The sequence below is a fragment of the Acinonyx jubatus genome, chromosome X, assembly GCF_027475565.1.
Source record: "Acinonyx jubatus isolate Ajub_Pintada_27869175 chromosome X, VMU_Ajub_asm_v1.0, whole genome shotgun sequence".
NCBI classification, from domain to species: Eukaryota; Metazoa; Chordata; class Mammalia; order Carnivora; family Felidae; genus Acinonyx; species Acinonyx jubatus.
Genome location: NC_069389.1, coordinates 109,768,497 through 109,789,444, shown reverse-complemented (window position 1 = coordinate 109,789,444; position 20,948 = coordinate 109,768,497). Strand labels below are relative to the sequence as shown.

Sequence of the window (20,948 nt, the reverse complement as noted above, 5' to 3'; positions counted from 1 at the left end):
ACAGGATAGGGGAAGGGAAGCAAAAGAAAGCCCAGAGGGGCACAGGGAACATGACACAAATCACACTGAGAGACTTCCACAGAATAGGTGTTGGGGAGTGAGCTGCAGAAGCCCAGGACGGTGAAGGCTAGAGTCAGAATTCGGGGGGAGGGTGACAGACGACACCGCAAACGGTGGAGCCAACCAATGGGAGAAGATTTCTGCCCGCAGTGTGACCATCCGGGATTCCACCTACGTTCAGAAAGAAGCTGTTGTAATACGAGGCTTCCAGAAAAAAAGCAACCGGAGTCAAAGTGCTAGGTAATGAAGAAAACAGAAGCCTGAAATTACCGTGCTCAACACAGCCAACTCCCTATCACCCAAATATAAAAGCCAGTCGGTCCCTGGGGGAGAAATCCAAAACAGAAGACACGAGGGGTGTAGAATGTCCAGTGGCTGAGAGACGAGAGAAAGTCTGCACAGCCTTCTGTGTACTGAGGAGTTGAGACCGGCAGCTCACGGGTAATACGGTATCAAAAAGGAGCCGCCACCAAGATGCCTTGGTTTCTCCGGTGACATTTACACCTGTCTCAGGGCTTTGATTTCTTTTTTTTTTTTTAAGTTTATTTCTTTTTACAGAGAGAGAGAGAGAGAGTGCACACGCACACAGGAGAGAGGCAGAGAGAGAGAGAGAGAGAGAGAGAGAGAATCCCAAGTAGGCTCCAGGCTATCAGCACAGAGCCTGTCATGGGGCTCGATCCCATGAACTGTGAGATCATGACCTGAGCCGAAACCAAGAATTGGACACTTAACCAACTGAGCCACCCAGGCGCCCCTCTCGGCTTGGATTTCTGACAAGTTTCCACTGTGCATTTTTACACATTTGTTGACCCTGAGACTTAAAATCCAAGACAGTAACTTAAAATGTGTCAAAATGACCTGTGACTTGAGCTGAAACTAGAACTTAAAAATGAAGAAAAAGTATGGGGTGCCCGGATGGCTCAGCCGGTTGACGAGCATCCGACCGGCTCAGGTCATGATCTCACAGTTTGTGGGTTCCAGTCCCACATCGGGCTTGCTGCTGTCAGCCTGGAGCCTGCTTTGGATCCTCTGTCCCCCTCTCCCTCTGCCCCTCCCCCGCTTGTGCGCGCGCGCGCGCGCTCTCTCTCTCAAAAATAAGTACAACATTTTTTTTTTTTAAGTGAAGCAGGTAGATGGGTGCCTGGTTGGCTCAGTCATAAGAGCATGCGACTCTTTTTTAATTTTTTTAATGTTTATTCACTTTTGAGAGAGAGAGACAGAGCGCAAGTGGGGGAGGGACAGAGAGAGGGAAACACAGAATCCGAAGCAGGCTCAGGGCTCCGAGCTGTCAGTATAGTGGACACACTGATGACTAGAACCCACAAACCACGAGATCATAACCTGAGACGAAGTCAGAAACCCAACTGACTGAGCCACCCAGGCGCCCCAAGAGCTTGTGCCGCTTGACCTCGGGGTTGTGAGTTCAAGCCCCATATTGGGTATCGAGATTACTTAAAAATAACATCTAAAAAAAGAAAATATAAAATAATAAACTCTTTTTTTTAAAAACGTGAGGCAGATAGAGATGGAACACTGCCTCACTTGTACTGAAAAGGGTTCCAAGCTCTCTGACCTCATAATTTCCTTAACCGGATCATTTTATAAACCACTCCATTTTGTCACATACTTCAACAAGCCTTCATTTACAGAAAGGCTGCTGTCACATCTTGAACCCAAATAACAACCCCAAATGAGTAATCCTGGGGAGTATACATCTTGTCCCTCACATCTAATTGCTTATATGGCCACACATTTGCTTCATTTACTTTTGCTAATTTAAAAGTTATTCAAGTCAGTTCATTTTTATGCTTGGAGGCTATTCAAAGGTGATTACACATAACCCTTTATGTGCTTTGGAACACATCCCTACTGTTTAGAAACATTCACAAGGGACAATCTTGAAGCTAAGTACATCAGGTCCCTCCGGTTCCCCAGGCTTTACAATCTTTTATCCCCAAAGCATAAAAATGAACATGATGACTTTGTTCCCTATTCCTCCCATTAGTCGTTAATTGATGCTTATCACATTATGGCTATCTCCAAGTCTCTTCAGAGAGTGTGAAATGCATGAAGTCATTCTGTGGTTACCTGTGAAAAGGAAGAAAATCAGGACCATGACCATCGTGTACCCAAAATACAAAATGGCGCTTGCCATGCCTGTGATTTGAAGTTTGGTGAAGAAGTAATGAACTGTATATATCAGAAGATAAACAGCTGTAAAACTGCTAGTGAAAAAGGCTCTCCACCACCAGTGATAATCCTGCAAAAAGAAGTAGAAAAAATTCACTTTAGGTGAAACCTAACTCTAAACGGGTTAGCAATTATTGTGATAACAAACCACATGAAACAGGCTCCATTAGATTATGGATTAGAAGAAATCCAAGGGGAAGTTTTATAAGAAACCGTCAGACTAATGTACGTTCTGCTTGGGGTGCCTTAACATTGATAAACTCCCTGTTTCCAGGGGGACCACGTGTGCCCTCGGGGACCGTACTTGTAATGCACGCATCCTTTCTCTCATGACACTGCCTCAGCCTTGGAAGGCTTTCGGGTCAGCTTCAATTTACTGGCAGGAGCTGGGCCTGAATTGATGTTTCGGGCCAGGTAGACAAAGGTTAGTACAGAAACTGCATATAGAGCTTTATGGTGAATGGGATTTGTCTCACCCAGCTGAATTTAGGACCCATGGGGGCATGACTGAGGTCAATACACAGGTTTGCCTCACCCTTCCCCATGGCTCCAACTGATGCTCATTTTAGTGTAAAGGCACTGTGTTCAAGGGCCAAGGGAACCTACAGTGCAGAAAAGAGTTAACACAGCAGGTCTGAAGTTGCTATCTTTAGAAGGGCCTGCTTGCAAGGTTGGCCCTTGGCTTATATCTGAGAATTCGGCATTTAATCATCCCCTGACTGATAAGGCGTGTTGGCTATACCTAGGCCGTACAAACAGTGTGATTTATGGCGAACACATGCTTTCCTTTTGGGGGTCTGGAATTGTTGTAATTGCTAGGCAGAGGGTGCCTATGTGACCAGCTCCCAGTAAAAACCTTGGATGTGAAGTCTCTAATGGGCTTCCCTGGGCAGAAACATTGCACATATATGACTATATTTTTCATCGCTGAAAAAGGGAACGTAATTGGTGTGTCCCCTCATGGAAAAGAAAAAGCACAGGAAGACTAGACGTGGATTTCTCCAGGTTCCACCTGTGTCTTTTCCCCTTGCTGATCCTGTTGTGTGTCCTCTGGCTATATTAAGCCCTAGCCAGGCGTACATCTGTGTGCTGAGTCCCCCGAGTCTTTCCAGTGAACCACCAGACATGTGGGTGGTCTTGGGGGCCTTCAAAACACTTCTAAGAAACAGAAATATACACATCATCTGCCCGTGAGTATATACTTCATTCACGATTGTTGCGGGTTTTCTGTGACAAAAAATACACCGTAGAACTGAGAAGCTGAGTATAATATATACAAAATTCTAATTTTTTCACCCTTATACTTGTAGCTCAAGAAGAAAATGCTCTAAGAACATCATGTATATGATCCTCATTCCCAAAACTCTCTATTGTTACGTTTAGAGAGTCACATTTAACTACCAAAACAAGAGGGATTTAGGGGATTTAAGAAAATAATGTTCACTACCACCTTAGTTACCCAGAAGGACATCAGAAACAAAGTGGGGGTACAGTGGGGTAAACAAAACTACTTCTGCCCATGGTAACCAAAAGTAAGAGAAAAGGCCTTTAGCAGCAATCCCAAACCCATAAAATGCAATCCTGGCCCAAGCTGTGAAAACTTTAATTGTCAAAAAAAAAAAAACAACAACAAAACACCAATTGAGCCAGATCTTTTGCATGTCTAAATATCAAATCAGTTCCCTGCTTTTTTCTATGTTAACTGAATATTATGCAGCAATTATAGTAACTAGCAGGAGAGAAATTGCTTTCTGTTTAGATTTTCCATCAAAGTAGCATTAACTTTCCATCAAAGCTGCATCAGAATCAACATGTGTCATCAGGAAAACACAACATGAAACTGATCCCAAGTTGTAGAAACCAGGTAGTTAACATGTGCTTCAATTCCTTTCTCAACAGAGGCTTCCACTTCCAATAGTACAAGTTTGGGAAGGAGAAGATGCATTCGTTTCTTAGGTCTTTACCTCAGCACACAAGTAGAAATAACACAGCAGAACCGCAGCTTCTGAGCAGGTAATCAGGAGAATTATAAAGACCAAGAAAAGGAAGCCAAACATGAAGTACATTTGATGAGACCTGAAAATAAAAATGATAGCCTTAAAATTAACTTCACAATACACAGAAAGACCATTCCAAATGAATACAAGAGACGGTCACGTTTGTCTAACCTGAGAGATTCACTCCAGACCTTCATCGATCCATCCAACATCCAAAAACCATTCCCTGACCGACCAATGTGGCTTCAGAGTTTGGCCTGATCTCCTCCAGTACGAATCCGTGTTCCTACTTACCCCTATTTCTCTGCTCGTGCAATTCAGTTTTCACTAAAGAACCATCAGTATCTCTATCATTTTCTTCATGCACATTTTATGGTTGTTTTGTTTTTTTAGAGAGAGAGAGAAAGCAAGCGGTGGAGAGGGGCAGAGGGAGAGAGAGACAGAATCATAAGCAGGCTTAGCCTGACACAGGGCTCGATCGCACGACCCTGCGATCATGACCTGATCCAAAATCAAGAGTCGGACGCTTAACTGACTGAGCCACGCAGGCGCTCCTCTTCACGCACACTTTAAGCCATGCTTTCTTTTTAGCAATGGAAGGTTATAAATGCCATAAATATCAGCAAATACATTATACAACAAAAAAAAAAAACCCCACAGAGTCAGGGGCACCTGGGTAGCTCAGTCAGTTGGGCATCTGACTTCGGCTCAGGAAATGATCTTGCAGTCCATGGGTTCAAGGCCCGCAACGGGCTCTTTGCTGACAGCTCAGAGCCTGGAGCCTGCTTCATATTCTGTGTCTCCTTCGCTCTCTGCCCTTTCCCTGCTCGCTTGCTCTCTGCCTCTCTCTCTCTCTCTCTCTCGAAAATAGATAAGCGTCAAAAAATTTTTTAAATCTCGTGTAGAGTATATACCTGGTTGCAAGGACAAAGAATGGGGGTTGGGGAGCATCATGTATATAGATAATAAGTATATACAATGTTGTACACAGCAAGCACCCTCTTTTTCATTGAAACAAAAGTTAACTTGTCCAAAGAAGCTTTTAGTTTTCACTTTAAAATTATCCCATCAAAAACATCTGGAAAATACAGTTACATAATCTATTTTGCAGCATGTTAAATATTTCGTTGCTGACAAGGTAACAGATTTTACTGCTTATCTTTTAAACCAATTTGCCACAATGCTGTTTAAAAAGTGAGCAATTAATGTGCATGATTAAACCTCACTTTTGAGGACTTGAAAGCTTCGTCTGAAAGATTGCTTTGGGATGAAAGTGTTAGAAATACACACAGCTGGCTACTCCATTTGATTTTATGGGGCCTTTGCCCCATCTCCAAAACTCCCTCTGCAGCGACACCCCACTTGCCCAGCTCCTGAAACCAGAATGCAGTCAAGAATCAGGAATTAAGGAAAAAGGGACTGGGAGAAACTGAAATAGCTGTCACGGACCTGGAGCTTTGCAAGTAAAAACTGTCGCACTTTGGAAAGCCTGGGTTCTCACCTTACGTGCGTTTCTGTCTTGGTTACCAGAATTCTTTAAAAAAAAATTTTTTTTAATATGTATTTATTTTTGAGAGAGACAGAGACAGAGCATGAACAGGAGAGGGCAGAGAGAAAGGGAAAGAGAGAATCCAAAGCAGGCACCAGGCTCTGAGCTGTCAGCACAGAGCCCGTCATAGGGCTCAAACCCACGGACCGTGAGATCATGACCTGAACCGAAGTCGGTCACTCAACAGCCTGAGCCACCCAGGCGCCCCTTGGTTATCAGAATTCTTTTTTTAGAGATTTTTTTTTAATGTTTATTTATTTTTGAGAGAGAGAGAGAGACAGAGCGTGAGCGGGGCAGAGAGAGAGGGAGACAGAATCCGAACCAGGCTCCAGGCTCTGAGCTGTCAGCACAGAGCCCGACACGGGGCTCGAACTCGCAAACTGTGAGATCATGACCTGAGCCGAAGCCGAACGCTTAACCGACTGAGCCACCCAGGAGCCCCGGCTATCAGAATTCTTAAACCCCAACAGATTCAAAGCAGCAGATAAAACGAGGAAAGCTGTGAGGAAAGAGCAGGCATCCTGACACCAGAACTAACAGTTGACAGAAAGGAGAGCCGAAAAACATGACTTACAGCTCAAAGTAAGTCTTTGAAGCTGTAAGTCTTCAAAGTATTTTTAGCAGAGGAACTCTGAACTCTTGCATGGAAGGTCTGTATGGAAAAGAGATACACATCGCGGCTGCCTCTTCCGGTCTTTAGGTGCCTCCTTCCAAGGGACACCCCCCCCCCGCCCCACCCCCTGCAAAGGCTCGGAGAAGTGTGGTGTGAGCCAACTTTGTAAGTCATCTGGAAAGGCTTAAAAACAGGTTACTGCTTTTAAAAAAGGAAACCTGCGTAGAAATTTCCATCAAAAACTGTCTTTAAAAACTTGTGAATTAAGTCTCAGTTCCCTAGGAAGTCCCCCCCACCCCAGGGGTCAGAGGGCTATTTCCTGGATAAAACCAGAGGCAAATGAACTTTTGCCATACCCAGACTCTAACCTCCTTGAAATATAGGAAACTTCGTTTATCAACAATTAAGATGTTTTGAGGTTGTGACGATACCGTACTCACCAAATACTGTTCAGAATGAGAAAGAGTTGAATGAAAACACAGCCAAAAGGTAAAATGCCACCGATCATGATGCCAAACAGTGGTTTCGTAAAAAAACTCTGCTGAGGAATGTGACGGGGAATCTGGTTCGTGCAAACTGGAAACCTAAACTGCTCGAAGAGAAGTCAAGTGAAAATCAGAATGACATGAAATTGAAGTGAATTTATAGACATATAATCACAAGACAGAATCCTGAATCGGAGCTGGACGCAGAACACTTCCCAGAGCAGTCATGTGGGCAGAGGCTAGACCGACACTGTGCTATAGAAAGATAATGCAAGCCACATAGGCAGTTTTAAATGTTTTAGAAGCCGCATTTTAAAGCATAAAAAGAAACAGGTGGAATTAATTTGTGAATCCATTTCGTCGGATCTAACAAATGTTCTCAGTTGCGTGTGTCATTGCTATAAGAAGGACTCAGTAGGGGCACCTGGGAGGCTCAGTCTCTCCAACGCGCTCGCTCTCTCTCTCTCTCTCTCTCTCTCAAAAATAAATACACATCACAAAAAACATCCCACTTTGGAAGTAGCCACATTTCAGGCCCTCAAAAATCACACGTGGCCAGTGGCCACCACACGAGAAAGCACACAGCTAGGCAACGAGGATGTTTATCATTTCCTGTCAGTTTCAAGGGAGAGACCGGACAAGATTTAGTGGTGCCTATTCCAATATGAACTAATACATGTCAAAAAGTCGTCTCAGAATTTGTCTCACGCATTTCCCTTAAAATCTGTCGGTAGTTTTCAGACATTTTTTCTTTTTTTCTGCTCTGTGTGGACCTCCAGCTTCCATTTTGTGTTGTCTGATTTCTCCCTTTGCGCACAGTGTGCAAACTCACACTATGTCTTTATACATTCCTTTTGCAGAGTAGTCTTTTCAGTGTCCTGCTCCTTTGCCCTGTATGTAGAATAAGCTAACTTCAAATCTATAAACTCAACAGTTCCATTTTCAGACTGTACCTTAGCTTTCTTCCCCCGCTGTCTACTTTTCTGACTCGGTTAAAGTCAGCCTTCCTACTACTATATATCCTTTTAATTTTCTCCAACAGAGACAGAAATTTAAACAACCTATAAAGTGGGGAGTACTTTAAATAACATCTTTTAAAGGGTCACTGTGTTCCATTTTTGTTAATTTTTAAATGTTTTATTCTGGAATGATTATCCCAGGATGCCTGGCTGGCTCAGTCAGAAGAATGTGTGACTCTCGATCCTGGGGTTGTGAGTTCGAGCCCCATGCTGGGTATATAGATTACTTAAAAATAAAATATTTTAAAAAAGGACTATTCTAGGAGCGCTGGGGTGGCTCAGTCAGTTAGGCGTCCGACTTCGGCTAAGGTCATGATCTCACGGTCTGTGGTTCAAGCCCTGTGTCAGGCTCTGTGCTGACAGCTCAGAGCCTGGAGCCTGCTTTGGATTCTGTGTCTCCCTCTGTCTCTGCCCCTCCCCTGCTCATGCTCTCTCTCTCTCTCTCTCTCTCAAAAATAAATAAACATTTAAATAAATGAAGAAATAAATAAATAGGATTATTCTTTGTAGTTTTCTCCAATGGTACATTTCACATTCCATGTACAGTAATATACACGTTGAGGTATTATTTCAGACATCAGTCAATGGTCAAAAGCAGTATTTTAGAAATTTACCTTTTTCTTGGCTCCAAAGTACGCACCCACAAATGTTAGGGGTACTGAAATTCCACACCACATTGCAAGAATCCCTATCAGAGTACCAAAGGAGATGGCAGCCGATGAACCTTCCACCCAAAGAATCACGTTCATAAAAAAGAGGTCGGCAAAGACGACACTGGGGAGAAAAAGAGTGATCAGGAAGCAATATGCTTTCGTGAAAATGTTAAACTCATACTTGAGATGAATATCAGAACGTTCTTTTGGTGAGAAGGATATAATAAATTATAAGGTTATACCCTAAAAGAATAGTAAATCTCACTGTGGGAAACCAGTCATTGAGCTGGGACTTAAACCCAATACCATATAATAAGATAGCAGTTCATTATAGGACATCATTTCCACATCCTACTCATCTCTGCACCCCTAGAGTCCAGCAGAAAATAAATGAGATGGGGAGTAATATGCCATGGAAAAACTCAATATGCAATAGAGTGAACACAATAAAGACAATGCATAGACTAGGGGCACCTGGGTGGCTCAGTCGGTTAAGCGTCCGACTCTTGGTTTCGACTCAGGTCACGATCTCATCTCATGGTTCATGGGATGGAGTCCGGCATCAGGCTCTGCGCTGACGGTGCGGAGCCTGCTTGGGATTCTCTCTGCCCCTCACCCATTTGCGTGCTCTCTCTCAAAATAAATAAATAAATAAACTTAAAAAAAAAAGAAAATGCATAATAAAAACAGATTTTTTTAAATTTTGTTATTATTTGAGAGAGAGAGACAAAGAACGTGGGGGGGGGGCAGAGAGAAAGAGAGGGAGAGAGAATCCCAAGCAGGCTCCGAGCTGCCTGTGCAGAGCCCGATGTAGGACTTGAGCTCACGAAACCCGCTAGATCACGACCTGAGCAGAAATCAAGGGTCGAACATTTAACCAATCGAGCCACTCAGGCGCCCCTAAAGACAGATTTTAGAATCCTAGGCTGAAATAGGCTACAAGCCTCAAGTCCAATAAATGTTCACTTAAAGCAAGAGCTTTAAGTCAATCGCTCAAAATCAACAGGTCAGCTGCTGAATCTACTGGATAAATCACCAGGCAAGCCCAGTTGTCGTGCCCCTATTTGTTCCAGACAAGTTGGCTCAGTGCTACAGGTGAGTATGGGCAACCATATGGATGTGAGTGTTTCTGAAAGCCTAAAACATGAGGTTGAAAAGGTGGGCGGAGGCTAGATTGTGGAAGGCTTTGAATGGCAGGGTAAGGGATGCGGACGTCCAGAAGCGGCCGGAGGGTTTTTACGCTCAAAGCTGTGAGGTACATAATACAGTCTTCCCGGCAGATGAGTCCACAGCGTGGCAAAGGACAGACCTAAAGGAAGAGAAACTAGAGACCAGGAGACTAGATAAAAAGTGGTAAGAAACAGTATAATGTGGTGATAGTTAAAACCTAAGTGATGGATATGAAACACATGAAGAATTAAGAGGTTTGGTCAAAGATGGTACATGGAAATCACACTTTTGGCTCTGCTCCCTCCTCAAAACTCTGATAAAATTATGGTAAAAGAACTTTAAAAGGGTATGAATACACAAGGGTGGGGGACACAGGAGAGAAGCAACCCATTTTGTAAACCAGACAGCAGAAGGACAAGTAGTAACTGAGTTAGTAGAACAGGGAGACCTGGGATCCCGAGTCGTCCGTAGGGAAAGCTGAGAGGCAACTCCGCTGACACCAAGGAGCTCCAACAAAGGCTCAGGGATTTGTAGCGCCGGGTTCCTCTGGAAGTGGGAGGGAAGGAGTGGCTAAAACCAGGACTGGTTGGAAGTCAGCCTAAGACACTGACAGGGTTGCCGGCTCCCTCCTGACTCTGCAGAGCCAAGGAACTTCCCTTCCTGACCCCAGCAGAAGACTGGAGGTCTAGTCTCTCAGAGAAGGTCCCTGAAGCTCAGAAGAAAATTTTACAAAGGAAAATCTGTGACTGACATCCTCGGAGAGATTAGAGGAGGCACTGCAACCATGAAGCAAGAGGAATTAGAAATATGACAAGGAGAATTAAAACCTCAGTAAAAGGGTTGGGATATAAAGCTAATGATAGGTCTTAGAAAGCAGCGTTAGGGGTGCCTGGGTAGCTCAGCTGGTTAAGCATCCGACTCTTGGTAACGGCTCAGGTCATGATCTCAAGGCTCGCGGGTTGAGTCCCACGTCAGAAGGAGGATAAGGAGGGGGGGGGGGAAGAGAAGAAGAAATGAAGACACCCTAAGTGCCCATCGAAGGATGAGTGGACAAAGAAGGTGTGGTGCACATATACATTAGCATATTATTCGGCCTAAAAAGTGAGGAAATCCTCCCATTTGCCACAACATGGATGGACCTTGAAGGCATTATGTTGACTGAAATAAGTCAGAGAAAGACAAACACCGTATGATCTTCCTTACACGTGGAATCTAAAACGCAAACAAAAGCAAACCAAACTCCTAGAAGAAGAAAATCACACTGTGGTTTCTGGGGCCAGGGTGGAGGTACGGATTGGAGGAAGGTGGTCAAACTTCCAGTTAGAAGATAAGTACGTCCTGGGGACGTGATGTACAACGTGATGACTACAGCTAACACGGCCGTGTGACAGGGAAGCTAAGAGAGTAAATCCTCAAGAGTTCTCATCATCACAAGGAGAGATTTGTTTTCCTTTTTTTCCCTTTCTTTTCTTTTTCTTGTATCTACGTGAGATGACGGACGTGAGACGAACCCTTTGTGGGACTCATTTCACAATATATGTAAATTGAACTGCGATGTATGTAGATTGTTTCTCAACAAAACTGGAAGAAAAAGAAAAAAAACTGAACAGAAGAAAAAAATGAAAGAAAGGAAAATTAGATAGACAACCGAGGCACGTGCAAAATAAGAGTTACTTGAATAGACAGAGTTCTTTTTTAATTTTTTTTTTAATGTTTATTCTCGAGAGAGAGAGAGAGACAGAGACAGAGTGTGAGTGGGGGAGGGTCAGAGAGAGAGGGAGACACAGAATCGGAAACGGGCTCCAGGCTGTCAGCACAGAGCCTGATGCGGGGCTCGAACTCACATACCGTGAGGTCATGATCCGAGCCGAAGTCGGACGCTTCACTGACTGAGCCACCCAGGCGCCCCTAGACAGAGTTCTTAATGTCTTTTAGGGATATTAAATAATTCCTCAAGGTCAGACAGCTGATAAGAGGCAGAGCTAGGATTTGAATTCACGTGTGTGTGTGATTCTTTAAGGGCAAGCTGTTTCCATCCCACTATGCTATACTAGAGCCTCTATGGTGGGGACCTCCCCCAACCACCAATCGGGTGTATCTTCCCTTCCCCCAGACATTTAGTCAAAGACCAGAGAGAGGGAACATGGTAACATCCACATTATGAGGCACCAGGTAAGGCTTTGAGGTCTCCCGCCGAGGGAATCTCTGGTTTAGTCCGGTAGTTGGAAGTTCTCTCAAGGTCCATTCCAATTCTAGGATTTAATGCTGCCTTCCAATTTCTGATTCGGGATCTTTTTTTTTTTTTTTTTTTTTGGATGTTCCTCATCTCTCATGATAAACCGACTTCAGCCATTTGCTCCTTCGTTTTACTATTTCTGCCTCACCTCCCCCCCCCGCCACCTTGTGTGTACGATCTCTTCTGCGTACTAAATCTATGTCGGTAGGGACATTGTGCTTTTTCAAGGCTCATACTTTGCCCCTGCTGGAGCTGTGGTTTTGAACCCTTTCAAACAACAACAAATACAACCACAGTAAACCTCCACCTTAGGTCTCATTGGTTTCTGGCATCTTAATAAGGGAGGCTGGTTTCCCATGATTTAACCATACTTCTTCAAATGTTTCTTAATACCTTTCTGCTCTAATGAATTTGTTTAGCCACAGTATTCCTCTGCCAAATTTCCTAGCTTTTGAGAGATTCATTTCAGCCGTTATCATTCCATGGCCAGAAAAAATTGCTCCTCACTTGACAAATCATAACCTCCCTTCTTATACATAAACTCAATTAACCTGTCTCAACGATTTCCCTTTTGAAAGTACACTCTAGAATGTTAATATGTGTTTAACAATTCTGTAACTGCCCTTCAGTTTCAAGTTTTTATATTCTAAATAGTTCTTCCTTTGTTGGTCTCTAATTATTTCTAGACCTTTTCATGGAATCTTAAACAGCAAAACTAAAAGGAAACTTGAGAGGTCATCTGGGTTCATCTCCTACCTGAAACATTTATTCACACACTCATCAAACATTTATTGGGTACCTATGTGTTAGGCCCTGGTGTTCAAAGATAAATAAAAATCTTTGCTCTGCAAAGCTCAGTCTAGTGGGGGACAGAGATAAACAAATAAATTACAGCACGACACGGAAAATGCTATAGCAGATGATAAACACAGAGCAGTAGGAACACAGAAGAAAAGAGTGGCCAAAAATACTTTATAGCTCACAAAACAATTTCACAACCCATTAGTTCATTTGTTTCTCTGAACGACTCCGTGACACAGGCATCACAGGCAAGGAAATGGACAATCAGGAAGGGGCTAGGACTTCCCCAAAGTCACTTAGCTAATACTGACTGCCTAATATTAAGTGCTGGAATTCACACTTGCTTCTTCTAATTGTTAAGTTCGGGTGCATGACCATCAAACTATGCTGCCTCTTCTTTTCCCTTCCTACCACTTTTGGGGTTACATGAAGGAAACATATGTAGTTTAATAATCTTACTTTCTTCCATTTCTTCTAGGGAGCATAAGTGTTCATTAGTCTAAATGCTTCTCCTCTTAAATGTAAAGCCTGATTTTTTTAAGTAATAAGTTTGATGCCAGTTCTCCGCTGCCCATTTATGGCACTGGATCAGCACTGAACTTCTCTTTCAACCTACTACTTTCTAAGAAATAAGAATGCCAGTACCTTACGATTTTCTCTCCCATCGACCTAAGAGGGCCCCCAAACCACTTGAGGGAAATCTATCCTTTGTATCATGCCTGTTTACTGCTTTAAAACTGCATTCAGGGGTGCCTGGGTGGCTCAGTCAGTTGAGCGTCCGACTCCTGATTTCGGCTCAGGTCATGATCCCAGGGTCATGGGCTCGAGCCCCTCATTGGGCTCTCCACCAAGTGTGGAGCCTGCTTAAGATGCTCTCTCTCTCCCCTTCTGTCCCTCTCCCCCACTCACACTCTCTCTCTAAAATACAATTTAAAAAAATTTAAAAATGTTTAATGGCATTTAGTTCTAACAGAACTAGGAAACTGAATCTGTTTTGCACTTTTAAATTATTCACATGGGGCGCCTGGGTGGCGCAGTCGGTTAAGCGTCCGACTTCAGCCAGGTCACGATCTCGCGGTCCGTGAGTTCGAGCCCCGCGTCGGGCTCTGGGCTGATGGCTCGGAGCCTGGAGCCTGTTTCCGATTCTGTGTCTCCCTCTCTCTCTGCCCCTCCCCCGTTCATGCTCTGTCTCTCTCTGTCCCAAAAATAAATAAACGTTGAAAAAAAATTAAAAATCACCATTTAAAAAAAAATAAAATAAAATAAATTATTCACTTGATTCAATCAGACAGCGATTATTTACTGAGTACTTGTTCCATATAAGGCACTTATACTCTGTATAAGGCACTTGGTTACACACTGTGAAAGATACAGAAATGAATAAGACCTCATACACACCCTCATGAACGTTAGAATGCAGAATAAGACATATCACAAATAACTTAATCTAAGGAACACTGTGATAAGTAGTATAGCGACGGTGAGAGACACTGTACAATTTCAAACATGGAAATGGTGGCATTTGAGCTGGGGCTTAAAACAATGAATAGAAATCTGGCATCGGAGGGTTGGAAAGAAGTGATTACAAAAAGGTGGAACAACACAGAAAGATGGAACAGCATGAGCAAAGGCATGATAGCAGAAGGGTTGCTAATAACCACAGCTACCGTTCACTGAGCACTTAGTATGTGCAAGGCACTGTTCCAAATGCAGTACGTACGTTATCCCGTTTAATCCTCACAGCTCAACCAGGAGGAAAGGGATACCATTATTCCCATATGACCCATGAGGAAACCCAGGATTAGAGAGGTAACATCACTTGCCCAACAGGCCATGATTAGTAAATATTATCTGAAGCTCTTTTTTTGCCGAATTTAAAAGACACCTGCGTGGCGCAATAATTTTAAATCTGTGCAGACGAGCATACAAAGTATTAAGACGTAATCTGTATGGCAGTGACAGCACGAAGAAGGGAGGTGAGAAAGGAGCTTGACAGGAGCAAAGTTTTGTCTAATATTGAAATTAAGCTGGGATTCATCCGAACTAGATTGGTGTAAATTGGGACACTAATTGTAATCTGTAAGGTAACCACTAAAAGAATAACTCAAAAAAAAAATGGTAAAATAGATGACAAGGGAACAGAAATGGCACCGCAGAAAATATCTATGCAACGGAACAGAAGACAAAGATCTCAAAGAGGTACGTGCACACCTATGTTCGTCGCAGCGTTATTCACAATGTGCTCAAGGCCCGGTAACTAGGAGGAGGTAGAATTGGGAAATGAACCACTCTATACGTTTGCAGTATAGGGTACGTGTGCGTGCGTGCACACGCGCATGTGTGTGTCTGACTCTAAAGCCTGTGCCGTCAGCTTCTAGCACCACCTCTCCCCTTTAATATATGGTTCTGAGCTGGTGTTACTGTTGTTCATAATGAAATTACTTAAAAATAGGTAACACGTGCATATGGTACACGATGCAAAAAGGTGGGGAAAAAAAGAGCGAAAAGTAAATCTAATACAAATAGTCTCCTTCACGCTCCTGTCCCCCAGCCCCCCCGAAAACCCACCCAGGACACAACCACTGTTCCCAGTTGCTTTTCAAATCAAAAACATTTGTTTTTTTACTTTGACAAAACTGTGTCTTGACACCGCATCATCGCAAAGTCCATGTAAACCTGAGCCGTGTAATTATGGATTTCTACTCGAATTTTTGAATTTCTCTGTGTAAAACATGCTTCACAATCAATCTCACGGAAAACATGATGAAAACAGCTCATAGCGCATTGGGAATGCTAATGCTTTTCTCAGACATTGATTGTTCAATTTGGCTCATCAAGCTTAGTGATATGATATATTCTAATTCTTTCACATTTTCTTTTTTTTAATTTTTTTAACGTTTTTATTTATTTTTGAGACACAGAGAGACAGAGCAGGAGCAGGGGAGGGGCAGAGAGGGAGGGAGACACAGAATCCGAAGCAGGCTCTGGGCTCCGAGCTGCCAGCACAGAGCCCGACGCGGGGCTCGAACTCACTGACCGTGAGATCATGACCTGAGCCGAAGTCGGACGCTTCACTGACTGAGCCCCCCGGGCATCCTTTACATTTTCTATTTCTATGATGTAACTTCTTTTTACAGTAAGATGGAACATCTGTGTGATGAACGCTGGGCCAGTATTAGTCCTCTTAAGCCACGAAGACAGTTTCAGAGACAATTTGTATTTAATTTCCTCTACAGTGCCTAGGATAATGCCTTAAATAGGGTAAGAACGAAAGCAAACACAACCAAAAAGACCACGCTGGGTGTGCCGAATGAGTAACGAACTAAAGCAGAGAACAGCAGACGGTTTGTGGACTGGTTCCTGCACGTGCTGCCCCTTGTAGTACAACCCAGTGTAATGACACTTGCACAATGGCACTTTGCTGCCAAATTTATCCAGTGTGGGATTCATTTGAGTCTTGAACTTGAAGCAACAAATAGCTGAAATATTGTCAAGGACATTGCTTTCTTACATAAATGTAATAAAGCATTCACCTCAGAGAAGACCACCCATTCTAGTTCCCTTGAAAACAGTTACAGGAAAAGCAGATGGCTCTAGTCAAGGTGGGGAGGGGGAGGGGACTGCATTGTCCTTACTTTAAATAAGTCAAAAATTCTGAGGTTCCTGTATTTGATGTGCAAACTCGTAATGTTCAATCCTCTCAATGATCTCCTCTTTTTCCCCGGAGTTTCAAGGAAAACAAGCCACATGGAGATAAAAGGTTATGGGTCTACAGAATCTATCACTGCGTTGCCTCATTCACGGCATCATGCACAGCCACAGAGCACTGTTAAAGCATTTTGCTCTCCCTTTGTCACCAATCAGCATATAATGTAACTGAGTTTACTATGTATAACTTTCATTATAGGACCTCTTCCACTATGGGGACATACTTCTATCATCAAGGACATGGGAATTTTGTAACAAATAGGAACTAAAGTACATGACAATTAAGATAGAATCCACTAGTTTTTCCTTAAAAAACAAAAAAAGTCGAGGGGGGGGGAGGTGGGGAGCCTGAGTGGTTCAGTCGTTTAAGCATCTGACTCTTGATTTCAGCTCAGGTCATGATCTCGTGGTTCGTGGGATCGAGCCCGGCATCAGGCTCCTGGCTGACAGTGTGGACCCTGCTTGGGACTGTCTCTCCCCCTCTCTCTCTGCCCCTCCCCCACGTGTGCTGTCTGTCCATCTGTCTGTCTCTCTCTCTCAAAATAAATAAACCTTTTTTAAAAAGACCTTTCCTTCATAACATCAAGGAAAGAATATGAGAAATGAAATGTGCTATGGACTGAGTTGTGTCCCCCTCCCCAAATTCATATATTGAAGCACTGATCCACAAGGTAATGGTATTTGGGGGTGGGGCCTTTGGGAGGTGATTAAGCTTAGATGAAGCCTTCATGATGGGATTAGTGCCTTTATGAGAGGAGACACTAGAGAGTTTACTGTCTCTGCCTGCCATGTGGGGAAACAGCAAGACTGCAGTCGTCAACGAGCTAGGAAGAGACTTCTCACCAGGACACAACCCTGTTGGTGCCCTGATCTCCAACATTTCCGCCTCCAGAACTATGAGAAATCAAATGTGTATTGTTTTGTTTCAGCCCCCTCCCCCCACTCTATAGGATTTTTTTTACATTTATTTTTGAGAGACAGAGACAGCACAGGTCGGGGAGGAGCAGAGAAAGAAGGAGACACAGAATCCAAAGCAAGCTCCGGGCTCTGAGCCGGCGGCACAGAGCCCACAGAGCCGGACGCGGGGCTCGAGCTCACAAACTGAGATCATGACCTGAACCGAAGTCAGACGCCCGACCGCCTGAGCCACCCAGGCGCCCCTCCAGTCTATGGATTTTGGTAGGGCAGCCCGAGCTGACTAAGGAGATGAAACCCTAAGTGAGTCAGCACTTCATCAGCGAGGTTCTGTGGAAAGATCCCAGGACGGGATGCAGGGGGGACATTCGGTTATATGTAGCGCTCTATTACTGACATCCCACGTGACCTTGAACACTTGCTCCCCGGCTTGGCCACCAAGCCCGCACATCTGTAACTAGGGGGCTGACGGCGCTACTCACACAGCCACTGTGCGGCCCCGCCCACTCCCCCTTGGACAATGACTCTACCCCCGAACTGCAGTCACTAATGACACTGCAGTCACTAGGGGAGACGGGAAGAAAGAATCACAGAAGGCAGCGACAAGGGGACTAACACAGGTGGTGCCTAAATTGCCATTCTAATATGGTATATAATGCAAGATGTATAACTGAGATGAGCATTTATGAAATGTGCTCCAAGACCGAAGATCAAAATTCAATACAGCAGCACCCTGGCTATCTCTTTGCACTCGAGGCTACGCTGTACAAAGAGAGAATGCTGCCGCTACAGAAAACTCCTCTCCCTTCGACCCTTCATTATCGCCTACGATGATTTCTCCAAGACGAAGTCTAAGGAAGAGTGTAATTGCATAGAGAATGGAGAACGTGCAATGCTCACCCAGGACATAATAGTGCCGTCAGCAAAAAGTTTGTCTTCCATTTAACGCCTTTAAGTGCTGAGGAAGGAAAAGACAGAAGAGTTACTGTCACAACTTGATTCAGTCCACTTTAGACCTACTTTATAACCAGGACACAAGTACCTTTGGATGGGTCGGCTAAAATGCCCCATGCGATTCTCAAATGTTGTGTTTTACGGCCTTTTAATTTCTACACTGAACGCATGAACTTACTGGAATGAGAGCAGATGCAATGCTTACTCTTATACATTCTTGCAGACACATATCCAGCAGGGGTTCCCAGAAGGACCCAGAGCACAACGGCACAGGTCATTAAAGCGCCTCGGTTGGAGGGGGATAGAAAACCAAGGCAGGCCAGAACTAAAGGCACAAAAAAGAAATATCAAACCAGTTACGATCATAGCCTCAGAAGCACACAAGACTTTGTAATCAATTAAAGACCCACTGATTAAGACATATTATGTGTAACAGCACACAAGGATATTCTGTCATGTGAGATCTTAAGTGACACTGTGAATGTTATTCACTTAACTAATGACAATTTTGTCTTAATGAAAAGGTGTGATTTTCAAGACAAGGCAAGTGAAGTTCAGTTTCCAAGTTGGATCTAGTCTTTACCTCACCATTTAAATCAAAACTAAATAAACAATCCCCCCCTACTCTAGTATCATTCCGTAAACAGAAAATCATTTTCCCACAAAAATTTCCTTCTGCTTCCTTGTATTCAAGGGGAAGAATAAAGAAAAGATCAAAGCAGTGGGGCACCTGGGTGGCTCAGTCGGTTAAGCATCCGACTTTGGCTCAGGTCATGATCTCATAGTTTATGAGTTCGAGCCCCATGTCAGGCTCTGTGCTGACAGCTCAGAGCCTGGAGCCTGCCTCAGATTTTGTGTCTCCCTCTCTCTCTCTCTGCCCCTCCCCTGTTCTCTCTCTCTCTCTCTCTCTCTCTCTCAAAAATAAACATTAAAAAAAATTTTTTTAAATCAAGGCGAGACTTGGTCTCAGGAAAATACAATCTTAAAAGCTGAATTTTGAAGTTAGCACTGACATCTGAAACACCTAACAAGCCTTTTTTTTTTTTTTTTTACAGCAGCCTTGTTTATGAAAATCACCACTCTGGCCATCAAAAATTGACAGGCTCCATTTTTACTTTATACATGAAGGCAGCCAGGGTTCAACAGCCATTGTGAGCCTCCTAAAGATGCCAGTCTGTTTATACGTTTAAAGACCAGCACTTAGGCTTGCCACAGCATTTCAAAATGCTAGTGTTTAATTATGAATTCCCTTAGTCCACTTAAAATATGATTCTACCCACATGCTGATTTTCAAGAAAGCTTCTCTTTTGCAAAGCAAGGACTTTGTGTATTGGACAGCGCAATAAATTATTCACAACTGAAGAAGCCATGAAAGGTCCCGGAGACAGGAACGTATTCAGACTCCTATCCTTAATTTGAGAAGATAGAATTGTAAGTACCATAAAACATACATTTTCTTAAACTTTAGGGTATTTTCAAAGCCCTTTTGTACACGTGGATCAAAATTTAACATACGGCAACAATTCACTAAGAATGTTTAAGATGACGCATATCGATCTGAGCCTACTTACATAAGGTGATAAATGTCATGATCAAAACTTGTGTTCCTTGGCCCAGGAAAACTGACAGCAACATTCTACTCCTTGGTGGTCTGAATACATCCCCATGAAGCAGCTTCCAACCAAAGTCCTCCTGGGCGTCTTCCTGCATATGAGAAAATCTTTGGTAAACACACTGTGGCAGAAAGTTACCAGAACTCTCAAAGTTAGATGGAAATGAATTTTCCTCTAAAGACAGACTAACTGGAAGCCAATGGCTCATTCAGGATACAGCAGCCCTCTGGAAGGTAGGTGATCCTGCCATCCAAATGAGGCACTCCCTTACTCTAAGTTTTGCATTAGAGGGAATGTGTTCCTCATATAAGGAACACACCTGGCTTAATTGCATGAAGAAAGTGAAATGACTTAATACACAGAGGGAATCCGGCCAATTTTTATAGAAATTTAAAATTCGGGGCACCTGCGTGGCTCACTTGGTTGAGCGTCTGACTTCGTTCGGCTCAGGTCATGATCTCATGGTGTGTGAGTTCGAGCCCCGCATCGGGCTCTGTGCTGTTAGTGTGGAGCCCGCTTCAGATCCTCTGTTCCCCCTCTCTCTGACCCCACCCCCGCTTGCACTCTCTTTGTCAAAAATAAATAAACCTTAAAAAGAAAAGAAAAACAAAGGATTCTCTTTTTAAAAAAAAAAGAAATCTAAAATTCACCAATACACAGATGATTATAAGAGTCAAAACAGTATAAATGAGATAAAACTAAATTTAACCTCAAAAAAATTTTATTAAAAAAAAAAAGAGGGGTGCCTGGGTGGATCAATCGGTTAAGCGTCTGACTTCGGCTCAGGTCATGATCTCGCGGTCTGTGAGTTTGAGCCCCGCATCAGGCTCTGTGCTGACAGCTCAGAGCCTGGGGCCTGCTTCCCATTCTGTGTCTCCCTCTCTCTCTGCCCCTCCCCCGCTCACACTCTGTGTCTCACTCTGTCTCTCAAAAAATGAATAAATGTTAAAAAAGATTTTTTTTAACTAAACTTAACCCAAATGAT

The 20,948-nt window shown here is 43.6% G+C and overlaps 1 protein-coding gene across 2 annotated transcripts in view; it reads right to left on the bottom strand.

The window, feature by feature from the left end:
• The window catches only part of LOC106967445 (transmembrane 9 superfamily member 2-like), an 87,111-nt gene that overhangs the window by 11,415 nt on the left and 54,748 nt on the right, over nucleotides 1-20,948 (bottom strand). Inside the window, exons 10-16 of one of the 2 annotated variants that reach the window (XM_027054752.2) lie at nucleotides 19,922-20,054; nucleotides 18,556-18,675; nucleotides 18,297-18,354; nucleotides 8,528-8,687; nucleotides 6,850-6,998; nucleotides 4,215-4,326; nucleotides 2,149-2,320 (exon numbers count right to left, since the gene is read on the bottom strand). In XM_027054752.2, coding sequence (XP_026910553.1) covers nucleotides 2,149-2,320; nucleotides 4,215-4,326; nucleotides 6,850-6,998; nucleotides 8,528-8,687; nucleotides 18,297-18,354; nucleotides 18,556-18,675; nucleotides 19,922-20,054 — 904 coding nt within the window. Of the gene's footprint in view, nucleotides 1-138; nucleotides 2,321-4,214; nucleotides 4,327-6,849; nucleotides 6,999-8,527; nucleotides 8,688-18,296; nucleotides 18,355-18,555; nucleotides 18,676-19,921; nucleotides 20,055-20,948 lie in introns of those variants that run through there. The other variant, XM_053201745.1, reaches the window with a different exon arrangement.